This window comes from Manihot esculenta, chromosome 1, assembly GCF_001659605.2.
Source record: "Manihot esculenta cultivar AM560-2 chromosome 1, M.esculenta_v8, whole genome shotgun sequence".
Classification (NCBI taxonomy): Eukaryota; Viridiplantae; Streptophyta; class Magnoliopsida; order Malpighiales; family Euphorbiaceae; genus Manihot; species Manihot esculenta.
In genome coordinates, this window is record NC_035161.2 from 5,732,669 (window position 1) to 5,753,379 (window position 20,711).

The 20,711-nt window shown below is 30.7% G+C and overlaps 2 protein-coding genes across 3 annotated transcripts; one reads left to right on the forward strand and one right to left on the reverse strand.

Annotated features, from left to right (window-relative positions):
* Nucleotides 1-1,428: 1,428 nt before the first annotated feature.
* LOC110617621 (protein root UVB sensitive 3) lies at nucleotides 1,429-5,815 on the forward strand. 2 transcript variants are annotated; one of them, XM_021760540.2, is made up of 15 exons: nucleotides 1,432-1,670; nucleotides 1,753-1,810; nucleotides 1,893-1,952; nucleotides 2,061-2,099; nucleotides 2,186-2,248; nucleotides 2,439-2,495; nucleotides 2,746-2,809; nucleotides 3,020-3,103; nucleotides 3,451-3,533; nucleotides 3,631-3,760; nucleotides 4,226-4,318; nucleotides 4,613-4,751; nucleotides 5,098-5,135; nucleotides 5,230-5,417; nucleotides 5,525-5,815. In XM_021760540.2, exons 1-15 carry the CDS (start codon nucleotides 1,546-1,548, stop codon nucleotides 5,621-5,623), a joined length of 1,320 nt encoding a protein of 439 aa, XP_021616232.1. In that variant the 5' UTR covers nucleotides 1,432-1,545; the 3' UTR covers nucleotides 5,624-5,815. The 2 variants fall into 2 exon arrangements, 1 of the variants encoding a protein (XP_021616232.1); XR_002488407.2 differs by lacking the exon at nucleotides 5,525-5,815 and having other exon boundaries at nucleotides 1,429-1,670; nucleotides 4,630-4,751; nucleotides 5,230-5,334.
* A 2,724-nt stretch (nucleotides 5,816-8,539) lies between these two features.
* LOC110617887 (ureide permease 2) lies at nucleotides 8,540-11,796 on the reverse strand. Its single transcript, XM_043954254.1, has 7 exons — nucleotides 10,759-11,796; nucleotides 10,515-10,653; nucleotides 10,248-10,422; nucleotides 10,036-10,079; nucleotides 9,852-9,949; nucleotides 9,392-9,766; nucleotides 8,540-8,949 (listed from the first exon to the last, which is right to left on the reverse strand). Exons 1-7 carry the CDS (start codon nucleotides 10,993-10,995, stop codon nucleotides 8,797-8,799), a joined length of 1,221 nt encoding a protein of 406 aa, XP_043810189.1. The 5' UTR covers nucleotides 10,996-11,796; the 3' UTR covers nucleotides 8,540-8,796.
* Between the last annotated feature and the right edge of the window lie 8,915 nt (nucleotides 11,797-20,711).

The window sequence follows — 20,711 nt, forward strand, 5'->3', positions numbered from 1 at the left end:
AATGAAAATTAAAAAATAAAAAGTATTAAAAATTAATTAAATGAAATATTATAAATAAAAATTAATGAAAATTTAAGTGCTTTCTAAAAATTAAAAATAAAAATATTTAAAGTAAAACAGATGAGAGTGATCTGATTATTAAAAACTTTAAGTGTATATTTTTAAAAATATAGGATCAATTTATTAATTATATTAAAATTTAAATATTCAAATATAGTTTATTTATTTATGATCTATTTAAAAATTAAATAATATCACTTAAAAATAATTGAAATTTTAAATATTTTTTTAAATTTTAAAATTATAAGTATTAAATTATTTTAATGTATAAAAATATTAAAAATTAATTAAATAAAATATTATAGATAAAAATTAATAAAAAATTAAGTATTTTTTTATATAAATAAATGAATAAAATATTTAAATTATAATAAATGAGACTGATTATAGAGATTTAAGTCTAAGTTTTAAAAAATGCAAGGAATTAAAACTTAAGTACTAGTATAGTTTATCCATTTACAGTATATTTAAAAATTATTTTGTACCACTTAAAAATAATCAAAATTTTAAGTGTTTTTTAAAATTTTAAAATTATAAATATTAAATTATTTTATTATATAAAAATTAAAGGATAAAAAGTGTTAAAAATTAATTAAATGAGATATTATAAATAAAAAATAATAAAAATTTAAGTAATTTTTTTTAAAATGGAGGATCAAAATATTTAAATTATAATAAATAAATATAAATTAATTATAGATGAATTTAAGTATATATTTTAAATCAATTTATTAATTATATTAAAATTTAAATATTTAAATATAATTTATTTATTTTAAAATATTTAAATTATAATAAATGAGAACTGATTGATTATAAAAAAATTTAAGTATATACGTTATGAATCAATCTATTAATTATATTAAAATTTAAATATTTAAGTATTTAAGTGTAATTTATTTATTTAAAAATAATAATAAAGATATTTTTATATTTTTAACATAAAAAATAATTTGAGAAATTTCTAATTTAAAGGAACTTATGATAAAAAAAAATTAAATATTTAATTTTAAAATTAAATGATAACATCATGTTAATTATAGCAAAACATAGAAACTAAATTATAATTTATCTACTTTTAAGTTGTAATTTATTAATTTTATAAATATTAATTATTAAAGGAGGTATATTTTATAACTTATAATTATTTTATTTTAAATGTATAAAAATATTCAATAATGTATTAATTATTAAATTTAATATTTATTTAATTAATTTCATGAATAAAGATCTTTATAATTCATAAAATATTTTTAGAGAATGGTTAAAATTATTATTATTATTATTTTATTTAAAATTAAACTTTTATTTTTTTGTTTGATGTTTATATGAAAATATATAGTACAGTCAATATTCTATGGGATATTTTCTTTGGCGTGGCATAATGGGTTTAGTACAAAAGTTGAAGGAGCACGGTGCAATTTTCCCCAGCTGTGTTCAAGACTTCGAAGTTAAGCGGACGATCAAGTGGTGACAGGGTCAGCCATGGAAGGAGCGTCCGGCGAAGCAAAGAGGGAGATCGTTATAGTTGAAGAATGGAATGGCTCTTCTTCAACCAAGCTCTCAAAAACTGCCACCATCACCGCTTCTCCTTCTCTTTCCATCCAAAGGTCGCTCAATTTTTCTCCCTATTATCACTTGTTTCCATTTTTTTTTTGAATGTTCTACATTCTTGAATTGAATGATTCGCAGATCTGGTGGCCGTTTTGATCACGTTTGGAGACGCGTGCTTCAAGCATTTGTACCTGAGGCAAGTCTGTTCGTTGATTTTTTTTAGTAAAATGATTAATTTTTTTAAATTTGTTTTTCGTTATTTATTTGTATTTATGCAGGGTTTTCCAAGCAGTGTAACAGCAGATTATGTTCCTTTTCAAATATGGGATTCGTTGCAGGTAACAATCACAAGTAGTTATGTATATAAGTAGGCTGAATTTTGCCAAGTGATGGGATTTGGCAGTAATGATCCTTGCTAACTGTGGTTGGTTGCTTAATTTCTATAGGGCCTTTCCACTTACATAAGGACCATGCTTTCTACACAAGTGAGTTCTAATTGGGTTCACGTTTTAGAAGTTTTCTCAGTTTTGGCATGGTGGGTCTAACTCTCTCTCTTAATTGTCATTTCAAGGCTCTATTGAGTGCAATTGGGGTTGGAGAGAAATCAGCGACTGTCATTGGCGCCACATTTCAGGTGTAGGATTGCTTGCACCACCCCAGTTTATTGTGGAATATCTTTGGTTGAATGTTTATGCCTTTTGGATATTCCTATGATTGGACTAAAGGAGTGCAAATCTTGAAATATCTTTTTGCTTGCTGAATTAAGGCTTTTAATTGTTATGTCTATGACAACTTTTTTACTGTTTTTATTGAAATTGCTATAGTGGTTTTTGAGGGACTTGACTGGAATGCTTGGAGGGATTCTATTTACGTTTTACCAGGTATGCTTTTATGTGTTGATGCTGTATTCTCTGTCTGTTGTCAATCTGCATAGAGTTAATACTATACCTTTACAAATAAGTTGATTAAGCTTTTTATTTCTAGCAATGAGATGAAAAACACATTTTCTGGTTTTCACTTCTTATTGAATGGCTGCTGAAGAGTTAATATGTTGATATGGTCATTCTTGTTGGATGGTATCAAAATTACTTCTTTTTTTAAACTGATAATTTAAATTCTATGCTTTGCCAGGGCTCAAATCTGGATAGCAATGCCAAAATGTGGCGTTTGGTTGCAGATCTTATGAATGATCTTGGTGTGTCCTTAACTCTCTTTTTCCCTCCCCCCCCCCCACTCTCTCTCTCTCTCAAAGCATGCATATAGAAAGTTACAGAGTAATACATGCAGATTGTCAGGTCCAATTGGCTTCTACCAATCTATTTTTAGCAATTGCTAGTTTCTATGCAGTGAGCTTGGATCTCGTTTAATTTGTTGTTGTTCTCAAGAAAGCTCATATTGGTTGCAGGAATGTTGATGGATCTTGTATCTCCTTTGTTTCCTTCAGCATTTGTATTCGTAGTTTGCTTAGGGAGCCTATCCAGATCATTCAGTAAGTCTCCATAGATCTAAATTTTGGGTGCAAGGTCCTCTAGGAAAATGCTGAAACCAGCTAAATGATTTTCACAATTTTTGTTGGAGAATTTTGTACTTTGTTTATGCTGTGTATGTGTTTTAGCAAAGATGTTCATGCTCTTTATATTGATGGTTAGAGCACAACTCTAGTAAAAATTTGAGTTGTCAATGGATTTAATTTTAATTGCTGCAAAGCTACTCTTTTTTCTCTTAACTTTCTTCTAAAACAGAAATATCAAAACTTGAAGTAATTAATGATGCTCCTTCACTATCACTATTAAGCTGAATTTTTTATTTTTTTTTCTGTGTTGTTTCTCTAATTAGCTGGTGTTGCCAGTGGTGCAACCAGAGCAGCATTGACCCAGCATTTTGCCCTTGAGAATAATGCAGCAGATATATCTGCCAAGGTACCATTATATCACTTGGGCCTCTGGGATGTAAGCTTAAGAGATTTTCTTTGTTTATGCTAGTGTAACTTCTAACTTATTTCCAGTATGTTGATAGGAAGGAAGTCAAGAAACAGTGGCAACAATGACTGGCATGGCATTGGGGATGGTCCTTGCTCGCATAACAATTGGATATCCCTTGGCTATCTGGTTTTCATTCCTCTCTCTCACCATGTTCCATATGTATGGTAAATTTTTGCTGCTACTTTTTTTCATGTGGAAAAGTATTTCTAGCCTAGGAACCTGGCATCTAAATTCAAGATGCCATTAGGAAATATGGGTTCATGAATTAATTAACCTTCTAGGTCCACAATGAGTAAATTTGCATGCGAGTTTTTATTAGAAAGAATACATACTTGATACTTGTCTTAGAAGATCATAGTGTTCGTAAGCAAAATAGGCGACATATACACTGAAAGGACTAGCTAGAGCTGAACCTTCCTTGTGTCACTAAATATAATTGTCTAGCACAGAATTAGATAGAGAACAAACTTCTCCATGGTTTTAAAAGTAAAACAAATAGTTTTACTCAGTTACCAACTCTCATGTATATTATGTTCACCCTTTTGCTTAATTACAGTATTTAGATGTTAAGTGGTAATGTGTGCAATTCATGATACAGCTGACTGCATATTTATTTTCCTTACATGCAGCAAACTACAGGGCTGTTCGGTGCCTTGTACTGAAATCTATAAATACGCAAAGGAGCTCAATTCTTTTGCAGCATTTTATGGAAACAGGCCAAGGTAAGTGATGATTACATTATGAAAGGCTCAGCAATAGTGGGTGAAGACTCCTAGGGAATCTCTTAGCCAATCCTCACCACAGTCATCCTATTTGCTTAGCATGTTAACTTGTAGAATGGAAAAAAAAGGAAAGCTTATTAAATGCTCATTCTATATCATGGACATGCTTCATTTTATTCTTTCATACGTCGAAGACAAAATAATTAGCATGTTCTATAAGGACAGGGTTTCATTTCCACTTTAAAATACCAGCATGAAATGTAGTTCTTGTCCTAATTTGTTTATTGTTGTCAGTTCTCTCCCCTGAACAGGTCTCGAGGATGGAGCATATTTTACCCAAATGGACAACATTTTGGAGCTCAAATAATGTTAAATTATTGCATAAGCAAATACACTTGGGTGTGAGAGTTTCTTCACTTGATCAACAGGAAATGTGAGTTTCAAATTTGTTAACTGATAATAGTTTTTCCCTGGCATGAGCCTTCATTAGTCATTGGCAATGCACAACCGCTTCTTTTATAGTCAAAGACATTTGCAGAATCACCTGATGTTATAGCAGCATTATTTGACTGGATTAAATGACAATTGTTGTCAATAACATCTGAACAGATAGATCAATGCTTATAATACTTCAATTCATTTTTGAGACAAGACCATGGCTCAACTACTGGCATGTCTGCATTTGAGCTCCTTTGAACCAGCACCTAAAAAAATTATTGCATTTTAATTACTTTTGTTCTCGTCTTTAAATCTGACAATTTGAAAACATTCTTAAACAGGAAAGAGCTGTTGCATTCTGCAGGATCTCATAGGAAAGGTCAATCCCTAGTCACTCCTTTTAGCAATTGAATTTTGATGCAGAGAGCTGTAAAGTGTGAACTCATTTTAATTGTCTCTTTTTGTCTCTTTAGCAAAGTACTTGCTAGTGGAGAGGAAGGGAATCATCAGCATTTTGATGCACAAAAATTCAACATCTTCAGATGTCTTGCAATCGTTTATTCATGCACTTGTTATGGCAAAACTTACGGAAGAAACTACATCTGTGCATTCGGAGAGTCAATCATGGATGGATAAACATTACAAAACTTTCCTTCAAAAAGTATGTTTTTCAAGCCTTGTACTATTTATCTAGATAGCATTTTTATGCCATTTATAATTCTGATGTGCATTTGTTTTCCCTCCTTTTGACTTTTCAAAATCTGGCAGTTAAATTCATCAGGTTGGAAAACGGAACGTCTTCTTTCGCATTCAATCATTTGGAGGGCAAACTGGAGATGTGAGCCTTCAGATGATAAGGTTGACTAGGTACTCTCACCCAACTTTACTATGGACTTTACATTGATAAGATTTATTTAGAATGGTGACGGAACAATTTATGGAACTATTTGAGGAAACTGATGGTACTTTTGCCAACGAGAATTTATATCTTCTCCGTGGCAGCTCTCATATTTATATGACTCGCTTGTCAATAAATCAGTGGTACAAATATTGATAGCTAAGCAAGAAACCAGAACAAGAATATAAACCTCACATCCAACAAGTCAAAAAACTTGGTGGACATTTTTTCTTCAAGTCACTTGTAATTGGGAGAATATAAATCAATGGAAAAATTGATCTAAGAGTTTTGGGGTTGTAATTTTAAACCACAGCCTTCAAATTGGTTATTGTGATCTTGATACTAAAAACCATTAAAATACCTATTTTCTTCACTCTTCCTCAGTTCATTTCCTATGGATATCGCAAATAAGATACAGGCTCTGTGAGTAAAACAAGCTCTGACTCTGAGTTCAGTTTTCACAGGCAACAACTGTTGCTAGGCCAATCAAAACTAAAAAGACCTAGTCTTGGATTAAACTTTTCTTTAGGATTTTACACAATGTCTAACTATATCTACTGGATTAAATATTTCCTGATAATTAAAGATCTAGGCTAATTATATTAATGAAAAATGGGATGAAAGGAATTCCAAAGATAAAATTTGTGTGACATTGGAACATTTTATAAAGACTATATTGCTGGTATTGCAGTAGTTGATGAAGTTTGGAATTTAATATGAAATTGATCTCATAAGTTATCTGCATGGTTGTGATATTACTATAATTTAAGCTTATAAGTTCTACTTAATTTTGACTGAAAACATGCTGAATAATTTTCAGTGTTGGAATGTTACTGTTTTATTATCAGTGATAATCAGTTTTTTTTCATTTTGATTATAATACTGCTATGGTGCCATCCCGAGATAGCAATTTTAAATAGTTTTATCTGTGAACCACCTGATGTGAATTCTGGTAGAAACGCACAGGCCTTTGTTTGATCATGTGATTTTTCTGCCAGTAGTGTTTATGGTTCCTTGAATTGTTGTCTCAGTTAGAAAACAAAATGTTCATAGAACTGGAGTTCTCTGAAACGTTCAAGCATTGATCGATTGAAGTAAAATCGAGCATCCTTTTATTAGGCAGGCAGTCTTTTGTTGAAGGGATATGATCCATTTGTTTTCGAAAAATATTTTATATTTAAAAAATAGAAAAACATTAAAATAGTTTAATTTTTTTATTAAAAAAATATTTTTTGTTGACTAATCTTTTTAAGAGGTTCAAATGCCAGAAAATTAGAAAATATTTCTCTTAAAAAAAAAAAAGCATTAGTTTGAAGTTTTTATTTTTGAATGCAATTTTAAGGATCTATTTATTTATGGAAATTAATTTGTATGTGGAAAATATTTCTCCTAGAAAAAATTTCTAAGAGAATAACTTATTCCATTGTTTGAATATAATGATAAAATAAAAAAGTGTTAATAAATTTATATATGGAAGAAACACCTAAATTTGCAGCCAAGAGATTGACTCGTTACTCATTTCGTATTTACAAGAGTAAAAAAGAAATTAAATATAAGATTGACATCATTGACCAATATTTAGATACACTTATAGAAACCCAGCGAGTTGGGTCGGTTTGGTTTATTATTTTGAGTAAATTACATTTTAATTTTTTGAATTTTAATATAATTAATAAATTAATTTTTATATTTCTAAAATCAAACGCTTAAATTTTTATATAATTAATATGTTCAAATTAGAAATTTTTTTATTCATAATTTTATTAATTAACCGATTAAAAAAAATAAATATTTTAAATATTTAAAATATTTTTATGAATATTTAAATTATTTTCAATAATTTTATATTGTATAAATTACATTTTGATTTTTAAGTTTTAATGTAATTCACATGTCAGTTTTTATATTTTTAAAATTAAATAATTTAATCTATTTGAAATTATAGTTTTTTCATTCATTATAAATATTAGTTCTATTAGATATTAGTTTAAAACTAGTAGATGATCAAATTTTTTTTGAAAATATAATTTTTTTTAAAATATTTTTTATAAAAATTTACTATCTATTTAAAAGTCATTTGCTATTACTTAAAACTAGTTAAAGTTATAAGTATTGTTTGAAAGTTTTGAAATTATTAATATTAATGAATAGAAATTAAAGAATAAAAATATTAAAAATTAATTAAATGAGATATTATAAATAAAAGTTAATAGATTTAAGTATTTTTTTAAAATAAAAAATGAAATATCAAAATGTTTAAATTATGATAGATGAAGATGGATTTATTATACAGAGATTAATTTATTAATTATGGTAAAATTTAAGAAGTTAAGTATAATTTTTTATTTAAAAATGATAATAAAAATATATTTTATTTAAAAATAATAATAATAATATTTTTATATTTTTAATAGTTGGAGAAATTTTTAATCTGATCCGATGGATTTTAAAGTAATTTAAGTGAGGATTGATTCATAAATTATATTAAAATTTAAAAGTTAAAATATAATTTATCTTTTTATTTTGATTTCCGTTTGATATTATTTAAGTCAACTTGATTTTTTTTTTCAAAAAAAGTATTTTATCTAAACAAGAAATTTGAGGGAGGCACTTGCCCCACTACATGGAGTTGTGGTTCTGTTCCATTGTAGATTGAGATTTGGTATGATAAACCAGTAGGGTTTTGGGCCCAATTATCATAATCTCAAGTTGTCAACAGACGATTAAACCAAAATAAGTGGCTGGTTAGAAAAGAGAAATATTATTGGTGATAAGATTTTCTCAAGAAAAATCTATGAAGGCATATTAATGGGATTTGAAGTTATCAATAAAATAAATTATTTATTAGCAAATAGTGAAGTACTTGAAAAAAAAAACTGAAAAAAGCAGCTAAAAGAAAATTTATTTATTTAGAAGTCGTTGACTGAAGTATACATTTATAATAATGCCAAATAAAATCCTAATGAAAAATTTTACAATAATTTTATTATAATTATTGATTAGAATAAGTTCTATAAAGATTTCATCAAGTAAATATTTATCTAAAACTGACCAAGCTGGTTTTCAGCCTTTGCCTGCTATCAATCATTTCAATAATCTATGCTTTATACAAATCCTAGAAGATAATGACATGATTGAGTACTTATTTCCGGTGGCCTGAAGACGCCATCAGAATTCCGACAGCCACAATAAACATGGACAACATACTTGACAGCAAAATATATGTTCTTCTTGAAGATTTTCTATACTCTTTGAAGATCACTATGCCCCAAAATGTACTCACAAGTGGGAGTGCCTGAAATTAACATTCCATATCAAAATAATTTAGAATTTGAGTTCGAATTTGAATCTGAAAGCGAAAAACAATTGCAATAAGGAAATTTTACTATTTAATTATTATATTATAAAAAAATTTATTAATTGATTTCTTAATTTTAAAAAATATATTAAAATATTTCTAAAATTTAAAAAAATTTACTTATTAGTCTGTCTGTTAGTTTAATATTTTAAGTATTTTACAATTTAGTTTATGTGATTTGAAAAAATTCATTAGTCGGTCTTTTGGTTTTGTAAAAAATCTATTAATTAATTTCTTCGTATCGAAAGCATTTTAGATTTTTGGGGAATACTTAACGGCTAAAGTTAATGGATAGACTAACTAATAAGTTCTCTTATACTATAAGGATCATGTAGTAATTTTTCTTTTTATTAAATAATAAATAAATAAAAACACTAACCTGAACAGCATCTGCTGCTGCATATCCTGCAGCTTGACCTCCCATAAATTGAAGGCCATTCCCAAACCCACATAATAATCCAGCCAGGAGGGCCCACCCTCTGCCATTCCAATCATTCACATAAGCCTTAAATGTTGATTTGGGCAGGTTCAGTACAGGCCAGTAAAGGAAAGTGACATTTAAAATTATGGCAAGTACAAAACAGGAGACTGAGAACCAGAAAAATGCAGTATAGACAACTAATTTAGGAACTCCTTTCTTCAAAGTGTGCCATTGATCATTTGTAGCTAGGTTGAAAGCTGGTGAGAAGAGTGAGAAGCAAAAACCAGCAAAGAAAGTTATAGCCAATCCAATCAAAGTTCCCTTCCCAAACACCTGCAATTAAAGCCATACCCACAAAAAAAATTTTCAATGAAACAGTTGATTAAAGTAACAGATTAAACTAAATTGAGGGACAAACTTTGATTGATCTTCTGTTTTCAAGCTCTATGAGGAAAGCTGCAGTTCCAGCTTTTGCCTTCTCTGGAGGAGCATTTCCATTCTCCAGATCCTTTCTTCCTGATCAATAACAATAATAATAATAAGATTATACAAACAGAATGAGCTAAAAAGAAAATGCAGCAGAATTCCAGCAAACTCCATACCATTGTTTGGAAAATCTTCTTTGATTGTGGAAGAATCTTTGTCCCTGGAATAAGTTTAAAAATTCCATGGCTGATCAGTTCAGGTCTGAAACCGGCCTGGACCAGCCTTCTGGCTAGTCCTACTAGACATGGAGAACACGAAAAGGAAAACAACCATTGCAAACCATCAAAATGTTTTGATTTATGTATGTCAAAGCAAGAAAGATACATACTCAGTTTGAAGTTCGTAATCATTTGCTAGATTCTGGAGCTTTGCTTTATTATCAGCAGCATTGGAAGAATGGACAGCTGAACCAAGACAAACGGCAATCAGGAAGCAACCAACTCCAGGAAAAAGAATCTCAGCCTTATTTATTTTATCATCCAAGAAGTAATTCAGAGTTGTTCCTGTCACAGAAAATAAAAAACAACAAACGGGTATGAAAATTAAAGGCTTATAAGTTCACATAAAAGTCTCAAAGTTCCTTCAATGCACTGACCTATAACAACAGTTATACTAGAAGTGATGACCTCCACAACAGACAAACCAACAAAAGCCCAAGCATACTGGGTGGACAAGTTCCCAATGCTGAGGACAATTCCACCAGCCATTGCAAACATAACAGAGGGCCAATTGTCCTGTAGTAATCAACACTAATGAACTCAGCAGAATCCAAAACTAATTGGCTCATTTTAGCACTACCCATGTAAAGATTAAGCCAAGCATAGATAGATTACTAGTACCTGAGAGAGTTGGGTGAGAAAATTTGGTGACTGAGGTGTGCTTTTGCCAATCTCACCAAAAGAGAAGGCTATAATTACAGCAGCCAAGAGATTGGTGATTGAATAATCAAGATAAGTATGCTGAGGAAGGCGACCTCTTCTTTCTAGCAGAGTCATAATAGCAGGCCAGGTGCCTAAGAAAAAGAGAGCAAGTAGCATGCATACTATGGCTCCACCTTTGCTTTCCACTAGATACATCTTTAGAAGACAGATAAATTATTATATATCCCTGAGAAAAACTACAAAAAAGAAGCAATTCCCAATTATTGATTTCCTTTGGGTCCATTTAATATGTTAAATAAAGTAAAATAATATAAAACAAAAGCAGCAAATCAAGTCACTTGTCAACATATTAACCACCCAGAAATTTCAATAACTAGAGATTAAAAATGAAACTGAAGATTAAAAGCAAGAATCAATTTCCACGCTTATGGAGACACCATTGACGTTTTCATGAGAAAATTAGGCAAGAAAAGGAAAATCCCATATAACAAACATCAAAAAGAGATGATGGGCAGACAAAAAAATTAAGAAGAAGAATAAGAAAGAAAGAAAGAATTCACAGAATCAGAAGAATTGAACACCGTACGATAAAAAAACAAAAGGAAGAATTATAGCCATTGAAAGAAAAAGAACCCAGTTGGTCACCCTATCCAAACAAAGAAGCAAAACAGCGACGTACCAATGATGGGCTTTGAAGAAGAGAAACGTACCAAACGAACAATGCGAATTTGAAGAAACAAAATGGGAAACCTAACAAATACGCCAGTGAGGAGACTATGGTTCAGAAAAAAAGATTCTGATTCTGATTGCTATCAAATTTGGAATCTTTCAAATGATTCTGACACGCGGATACCTTCTAAGAGGGACCTTCAAATATGGAAAGCAAGAGCAGCTGAGAAGGAGAAGATAAAGACGGAAGAGTGGGAGAGATTTTTGGGGAAGTGGATCATTTTCCAGGTATCCAAATGCAGCGTAGGACTTAGATTTTTAACGTTTTGCGTTGCCGGTCTCAGCTGGCTGCTTGCTACTCTTAAGCTCCTATTGGCTCCTATCATTGGGTGAAAAGTCAACATGCTGCGGTAATTTGTTTGTCACCACGAACATGTTTAGAAAGCTACGTCAGCACAGGGAAAGATTCATGCATCCACTGATATTCCATTTAAATAAAAAAATTTAATTAAATTAAATTAAAATTTTAATTTAATTTTTTATTTATTTTTATTCTTTTAAAAATTTTAATTATTTTAATTTAATTTAATTTTAATTAAAAAAATTAAATTAAATTAATTAATAATAATATATTATTTTTAATAATACAGAAAAATTAAATAATATTAAAATTAAAATATTTTAATTAAATTTTAAAATATTAAAAATAAATATAAAAAATAAAAAATTTATTAAAAATTTAAATTAATTAAATTAAAAAATTGAATTAAATCGAATCAAATTAATTCGATTTAATTTAATTTTTAACTAAAATTAATTTAATTTTAATTAAAAAATTAAATTTTTAATTTTTAATTTATATCGAATACCCTCCCTTAATTCATGTTGGGTTGTCAAAGTCAAATATTTTAAATATTTGAATTTGATGGAATAATATATAAATGAATTTGAATAATATATATTTAAGTTTAGATTGTGTTAGGATCTACCATTAATTTTAGAATGTAAATTTACTATTTAATTTATATAGTGTAAAAAAATTATTAATTAATTTATTAATTTTTAAAAATATAATAAAATATTTTTAAAATTTTAAAACATTTATTAAATAATTTTTAATATTACAGAAAAATATTTATTAATTAATTTTTTAACTTATAAAAATATATACTGATTAATTTTTTATATTAAAATATTAGCAGTTAAAATATTAAATGGTTAATTAATAGATTTTTTAAAATTTTAAAAATATTTTAATATATTTTTATAATTAAAAAATTAGCTAACAAATTTTTCTATTATCGGTCGGATTTTAAAATTAATATGCTTGCTTCCTTTTAACATCCTTAAGAAGGGTATGTCCAGAAAAGTTAGTGGATTCTTAAGATATTTAAAAAATATATATATTTTTTATTTTTTTAAATGATAATATAATGTTTAAAATTATAAAAAGTTATTTTAAAAAATTATATTTTATTCTACTTCCTCCTAAATACAACGTTAAATTTATGGAAGCCTTTTCAATATATTTTTTTCTAAAAATTACATTTTGATTTTTTTATAAAAAAAATAAAGTTATCAGTGATTTTCTTTTGCCTTTTATTAGAAATAATTTTTAAAATATTTCTGTAGTAAAATTCAGCTATATAAATATTTTTAAATATATATATTTTTTTTAAATGGAGATTGAAAGAATAAAATATGAAATTTTTTAAATTTAGTGTGATGCACTTATTATCAGACTAAATCTGTAAATATAATTATATAAATTATTTAAAAAATAAATTTAATTAAACACTTAGTATTTTTTTTTCAAGAGTTATTCAATTTAAAATTTTTTTATCAATTTATTTATATACTTATATTAAATATCAGATGAGTCGTGACATAAAATAATTTTTTAATAATAAAATATTATTTTTATAATTTAAAATATAAAAAATTAATATTTTAATTAATATAAAAATTTAAAATAATACATAGAAATATTAAATAATTTTTAAAATTAAAAAATAAAATTTTATTATGTAAAAAATATTTTTATTATTAAAAAATAATATTATATTATGTAAAAAATTAATTTTTACATAAAAATTTGATGAATAAAAAATTAAATTAAACTTATTTAATTATATTCCTAAAAATATAAAAATTTAATTAAGTTACATCCGTGGTTTCCCTACTAATAATGCACATGAAGCACATGAGGTGCGTGGGTTTTGTGGCTAAAAGGGCCACATGTTCCCCTCACTCTATTCCTAGTAGAGTTTTAATAAAGAGCTGATCCCAAGCCAGGGCTGACCAGTATTCGGTTCAAATCGAAAAAATTGATTAAATCGAATTAATTTAAAAATTTGGTTTGATTTTTTATATATTTCAGTTCGGTTCAGTTTTTAATTTCAGAAATTTTAGTTATTTCGATTCGGTTTGGTTTTAATCAGAAAAAAACTGAAAAAACCGAACCGAACCGAACCGATTAGTGATAATAATATATTTTTTCAATAATATAGAGAAATTAAATCATATTAAGATTAAAATATTTTAATTAAAATTTAAAATATTAAAAATAAAGTGTAAAAAATAAAAAAATTATTAAAAATTGAAACCGATCAAACCGAACCGAATTGAACCGAATCAGACCAGTTCAGTTCGATTCGGTTTCTGACCAAAATCGATTCGATTCGGTTTTCATAAACACTAAAATTTTGATTTTCGGTTTATTCGATTTTGAACCGAACCGACCGAATGCTAACCCCTACCCAAGCCAACCAAGTTGTCTTTCTTAGAGATGAAGTAGAAAATGGATGCCATTTTACGTTTGAGTGTCCATTTTTATTTATCGAATATTTTTATTTTTATGATAAAAAGAGGGAAAATTATTTTTTTTATTGTATATCATATCAATTGTACTTAATTTTTATGCATCTTTCAAATGAAAAAAAATAATTTGAAATGGAACTGATAAATTTTTATTAATTAACTATTAGCTAATTTTTTAAAAAATTTATCAAAAATATTAGTTTAGCTATTTTAATTTACCAACTATATTTAACCGTTAAACCAAATGTCGCTAATGTTCTTCATAAAATAGAATAACATGATTTTTTTCACCTTAACTATTGATTTTAAATTTGAATTTTAAAAATAAAGTAGTTTTAAAACTTGAGATATCGTTAGTTATTCCGGTTGGCTTGCCCAATATAAATTTAAAATAATTAAACTTGAAAAATTGCTGCTCGAATTCTTTAAAAGAGTTCGGAACTTTTGGATAAAAGCAGAGAGAGAAATCAAACGACCAGTAGATGGCTTGACAGATGGTCAGACGAGGTGACGATCTATAACGAGGTGTGACGATCTGTTGACGGAGTGATTTGCTGAAGGGCAGACATGCCTGAAGAAAGGACTGACCTGCCTGATGGAAGTAGGGTTAAGCAAGGCAGGCCTGATGGAAGCAGGGTTAAGCAAGGCAGGCCTGATGAAAGAAGGGCTAGAGTGCCCGGAATTCTTGTCAAGGCAGGCCAGTTGTCCAAGAATGCTCGGATACTCGGAAGCTTGCAAGGCAGGAAGGAAACCTTGGAGACTCGAAGACTCGCTAAGGCTTGGAGAACTTGGAAGCTCGGAAGGCTGGAAGGCAAGAGGCCCGGAAGCCTGAGGAGTCGTCAGGACAAGAGTAGCCCAGATGCGAAAGTTCAGAATGCCCAGAAGTTAAGAATGCATAGATTCTTTAAAGTGCTCAGAACGTTTGAGAGGATTAAAAGAAATGACATCATTTTGTTTGCTCGCCTTCATTTAAAAGTTTTTCAGTCTTTTACATTGGAAACCAAGGTCGTTGAGTCTGCTATTTAAGAAGCAGATGTCTCTCTGTTTTATGTGTAAAAAGTATGTGAAAAAAAGTACACAAAGTGTAAAGAGCATCAAAATTGTTTTCTTTCATATTATTGATTTGTAATCGAGTTTATGCTCATTTGTGATTGTTCTCTCTCTATAACTCTTCATGAATAAAGGATTCCCTCTTCCAAGACGTACGATGATCCTCTCAAAAAATCGATCTGAACTCGTAAAACTCTTTGTGTTCTTCTTCTTCTCTGTTTTTCCTCTTTCTTTTCTTTCTTTTCTTGTTTTCTATTACGTCGCTCACTGGAGATCGAAATTACTATATCAAAGTAATTATAAGTTGTATAAGAGCAAGGTTTGTGAGTAGGAAGCTTCGTCACCGGTCAATTTTCTTGAAGTCTAGTTAAGAAAGGAATGAAGTTGATGATGCAAAAACTTGATGTTGAGAAGTTTGATGGGAGAGGAGATTTCATTTTTAGAAGGAAAAGATCGAGATAAGTCTCGAGATCATGGGGCTACAAGATGCTCTTAATGATGATTCAGAAACATGAAATCTTGAGGAAGAGAATGAGTCAAAGAAACCAAGAACTCCAGTCCAGAAAAGAATTCTTTCTTTAACTCCAGAAACCTCGGAATCTCCTGGGGTTATTTTAATCATCATCTCGAATCAAGAAGTATGATCCAAAGAGAAAGAGATTGAGGAGCCGGTCAAATGGTCAAGAAAAGAAAGGAGTAAGAAGGTTAAGAACTTGATAGTTCTGTTTCTCTCGGATCATATTCTCAAAAAAGTGATACATGATAAGACTGCTTTTAGAATTTGGAGACTTTTGAAAAAATTCTACCTGGAATAATCTTTACCTAACAGAATGTATCTAATGTAGAGGGTTTCGAGTTTCAAGATAGACAAGGGCAAGACTATTGTGGAGAACTTGGATATTTTTCAAAAGATGTTGTTCGACTTGCAGAATCTTCAGGTAGAGGAAAAATTCCAAGCAGTGTACCTGTTAAATTCTTTGTCTCCCCCTTATGAACAGTTGAGAGAGGTTCTGAAGTATTCAAGAACTAGTAACATGGCTGAAGAGGTGAAGACTGCAACAAGGTCCAAAGAAGCAGAGCTCAATGCTCGTAAGGGTACAAGAAATCAGAGTGAAAGTATGGTAGCAAGAGGAAGATCTGAGTATAGAGACTACAAGAATAGGGACAAAAGCAAATCGAGAGCAAGATCGAAGTCCAAGAGCAAAGCCGAATGCTAGTATTGTGGCAAGAAAGACTATTTCAAGAAGGACTGCTACTCGAGGAAAAACAATCAAAAGGGTTCTCAGAATGAGAAGGGTGAAGCAATAATTGCAAACAACAATATGCAAAATTCTAAAGTTTTGACTGTAAAAACTTTAGAAGTATTATCCACCATTGAGTCAAACATTAAAGAACAGTAGATATTGGATTCAGGCTGCATATTCCACATGACCTCAAGAAAAGAATATTCTTCCACATTTGAAGAAAAAGATAGAGTAAGAGTCAAGATGAGAAACAACACAACCTGCAACGTCAAAGGAGTCGGAACAGTACTGATCATGATACATGATGGCACGACTGTGATGTTAACTCAAGTGAGGTATAATGCTGAACTCAAAAGAAATCTTATTTCTCTTGATGCACTTAAATTGCAGGATTGCTAGTACAAGACTCAAAAAGGCATACTGAAGATTATCAAAGGCTGCAGAGTTATCATGAAAGGACAGCTAATAGAAGGACTGTACGTTTTGCAAGGCAAAATGATTTCTGGTGAAGCAAATCCATCCGAGGCTACTCAGGATCAAACCTGCCTTTAGCATCGCAGGCTTGCACACATGAGTCAAAAGGGAATGGAGACTTTGGTCAGAAAGGGTCTGCTTCAAGGTACCAATCTATCATCTCTAAGTTTCTATGAAAACTGTACCTTTGGTAAATCTCACAAGTTGTCCTTTGAGACCGAAAAACATAAAACAAAAGGAATTCTTGATTACATTCACTCAGACCTATGGGGATCACCAAATATTCCTTTCTCTCTGTCAAAATGTCAGTATTTCATCTCCTTTATTGATGATTACTCGAGAAAGGTTTGGATTCTTTTTCTAAAATCAAAGGATGAAGCTTTTGAGAAGTTTATGGAATAGAAATGTTTAGTGGAGAATCAAACAGGAAAGAAGATCAAGAAATTGAGGACATACAATGGTCTTGAATTCTATAATCAAAGGTTTGATTCATTTTGTAGGAAGCAGGGAATCCAAAGGCACAGAACATGTGCTTATACACCACAGCAGAATGGTGTTAGAATAAATAGTACAATAATGGAAAAGGTCCAAAGCTTGCTCGGTGAGTCAGGTCTATCATAAAATTTATGGGTTGAAGCTGCATCTACGTGTGTGTACTTGATCAATAAGTCCTCATCTACTGCTATAGAGTTAAATGTTCCAGAATAAATGTGGTCAGGAACTGAGCCTTTCTGTTCACACTTGAGGAGGTTTAGTTGTGTGGCTTACATCCATACAAATCAGGATAAACTATTACCCAAAGCAAGAAAGGGGATATTCATTAGATATCCTTAAGGGATCAAAGGTTACAGGATCTAGCTGCTGGAAGAGAAGAAGGATGTCATTAGCAGAGATGTCAGATTCAATGAACAAGTATTCAAGGACCTGCAGAAAGAGGAAGAGGTTACAAGGCAAATCTCAAGTAAGGAGACTGTTACCCTTCAAGTTCCTAATGTGTAGATCAAAAACAGTAAGTGGATAAAAGATCAAGGTGGAGTTTCTCAAAGAACAATCGAGAATTCATCCGAATTTAAAGAGAAGGGCATCTCTTCAGATGATGAATCCGAGAATGCTGAAGATGTAGAATCATGACAAGGGCCAGAGGAAGAGGCGGATTCCGAACAAGAAAATCTTAGTGATTATATGCTTGCAAGGGATAGAGGTAGAAGAGAGATCAACCCCCCCCCCCCCCTTCAAGATATAATGAGGCTAAGAATGTGGCTTTTGCCTTCACGTCTATAAAAGAGATCGAAATCGAAGAACCAAAGTCATATCAAGAAGCGAAGTGATCCAAAGACTAGAGAAAATGGAAAGAAGCAATAGAGGAGGAAATAAAGTCACTGAAGCAAAGTAACACTTGAATTCTCATTAAGAAACCTGAAAAAGAAGAAGGTTATAGGATGTAGATGAGTTTTGAAGAGAAAGTCGGGCATTCCATATGTGGAACAATCCAGATTCAAAGCAAGATTGGTTGCTAAGGGTTTCTCACAGGTAGAAAGAATATATTATAATGAAATCTTTTCTCTTTTGATGAAACATGTTTCAATCTGGGTTCTGTTATCATTAGTAGTATATCAGAATCTGGAATTGGAATAAATGGATGTGAAGACTGCATTCTTACATGAAACTCTGGAAGAGCATATCTTCATAAAACAACTAGAGGGTTTTGAGGAAAAAAGGAAAGAAGATTGGGTCTGTCAGCTTCAAAGATCTCTTTATAGTCTAAAATAGTCGCCTAGGAAATGGAACTAGAGATTTGACTCTTTTATACAAGATAATGCATTTTAGAGAAGTAATTTTGATTCCTGTGTCTATTTTAGAAAGCTTGAAGATCAGTCTCTAATATATCTAATGATATATGTAGATGACAAGTTAATAGCAGCAAAAGATCAATCAGAGGTTAAAAGATTGAAGGAAATGCTGGAACAGAATTTGATATAAGGATTTGGGGTCTGCAAAGAGAATCCTAAGAACGAACATTTAGAGAGATAGAAGTGGAAATCGATTAACTCTATCTCAAGAGGATTGTGTGTAGAAAGTTTTAACAACATTTGGAATGAACCAAGCAAAGACTGTGAATACTCCATTAGGGCTCATTTCAAACTAAGTTCGAGTAAGGATTCGGAGGAGTTTGATGATTCGTTCAAAGAAATGGTCCCATATTCAAGTGTTGTTGGTAGCATCATGTATGCTATGATCGGAACAAGGCCGAAGTTAGCTTATCCAGTCAGAGCCATCAGCAAGTTCATGAGCAAATCAGAAAGAGATCACTGGAATGCTATGAAATGGGTACTCAGGTATATTAGAGGAACTCAGAAGCTGAAACTCAATTATATAAGGGAATCAGGTCTAAAGGTCAGAGGTTTTTGTGATTCTTATTATGCAGCTGATTTGGATAAAAAGAGGTCGGTGTCAGGGTATATACTCATTGTTGGTAGAAATGTTGTAAGTTGGAAGTCAGATCTGCAGCATGTCGTAGCTCTTTCGACCATAGAGACCGAGTATATGGCATTAACAGAAGCCATTAAAGAGAGAATTTGGTTAAAAGGTCTGATGGAGGAGCTCGAATTCAAACAAGAGACAATGGAGGTGTTTTGTAATTCTCAAAGTGCCATCAGTTTGTCAAAGAACAACATGCATTATGAAAGAACCAAACACATAAATATCATATTGCACTTCATTAGAGATTTAATATCTAAAGGCATTATCAAGATTTTGAAAATCCACACAGAAGAAAACCCTGTCGATACACTCACTAAGACTTTACAGATTAACAAGTTCAAAAGGACGCTAAGTTTGTTAAGGCTGACTGAAGAATGAAGAGGGTCAGGTCGAAGAAGGGATGAGGATTCACATGAGTTGAAGAAGTTCAAGTAAGGTGGAGAATTGAAGGACTGATACTTGAAATTTTCAAAAGAGCTCGGAACTTTTGAGTAAAAATAGAAAGAGAAATTAGACGACTAGTAGATGACCTGACAGATAGTCAGACGAGGTGACGACCTATAATGAGATGTGACGACTTGTTGACAGGGTGATTTGTTAAAGGGCAGAACTACCTGAAGAAAGGGCTGACCTGCCTAATGGAAGCAAGGCTAAGCAAGGCAGGCTTGATGAAAGAAGGGCTGGAGTGTCCGAGATGCTCGTAAGGCTAGTGGCAAGCCAGTTATCTAGGAGAGTTCGAATACTTGGAATCTTGCAAGGCAAAAAGGAAAGGCCGGAGGCTCGAAGACTCATTAATGCTTGGAGAATTCGGAAGCCCGGAAGGCTGGAGGGCAAGGGTAGTATGGAAGCTTGAGGACTTGTCAGGACAAGAGTAGCTCGGATGCAAAAGTTCAGAATGCCCGGGAGCTCAGAATGCATGGATTTTTTAAAGTACTCAAAACGTCTGAGAGGATTAAAAGGAATGACGACATTTTATTTTTCTGCCTTCGTTTAAAAGAATTGAGGGGTTTTTTAATTTTTTACGTTGGAAACCAAGGTCGTTGAGTCTGCTATTTAAAAAGCAGACATCTCTCTGTTTTGTGTGTGAAAAGTGTGCGAAAAAAAGTAGACAAAGTGTAAAGAGCGTCAAGATTATTTTTTTCTATCATTATTGATCTGTAATCGAGTTTGTGC

Excerpts from the sequence above, each read along its gene's own strand:
- LOC110617621 (XM_021760540.2), top strand. The coding sequence starts at position 1,546 with ATGGAAGGAGCGTCCGGCGAAGCAAAGAGGGAGATCGTTATAGTTGAA. Across the intron at positions 3,761-4,225 it reads CACCATGTTCCATATGTATG|CAAACTACAGGGCTGTTCGG; the intron begins GTAAATTTTTGC and ends CCTTACATGCAG. Across the intron at positions 4,319-4,612 it reads TTTTATGGAAACAGGCCAAG|TTCTCTCCCCTGAACAGGTC; the intron begins GTAAGTGATGAT and ends TATTGTTGTCAG.
- LOC110617887 (XM_043954254.1), bottom strand. The coding sequence starts at position 10,995 with ATGTATCTAGTGGAAAGCAAAGGTGGAGCCATAGTATGCATGCTACTT. Across the intron at positions 10,080-10,247 it reads GATTACGAACTTCAAACTGA|GGACAAAGATTCTTCCACAA; the intron begins GTATGTATCTTT and ends AACTTATTCCAG. Across the intron at positions 9,767-9,851 it reads AAAACAGAAGATCAATCAAA|GTGTTTGGGAAGGGAACTTT; the intron begins GTTTGTCCCTCA and ends CTTTAATTGCAG.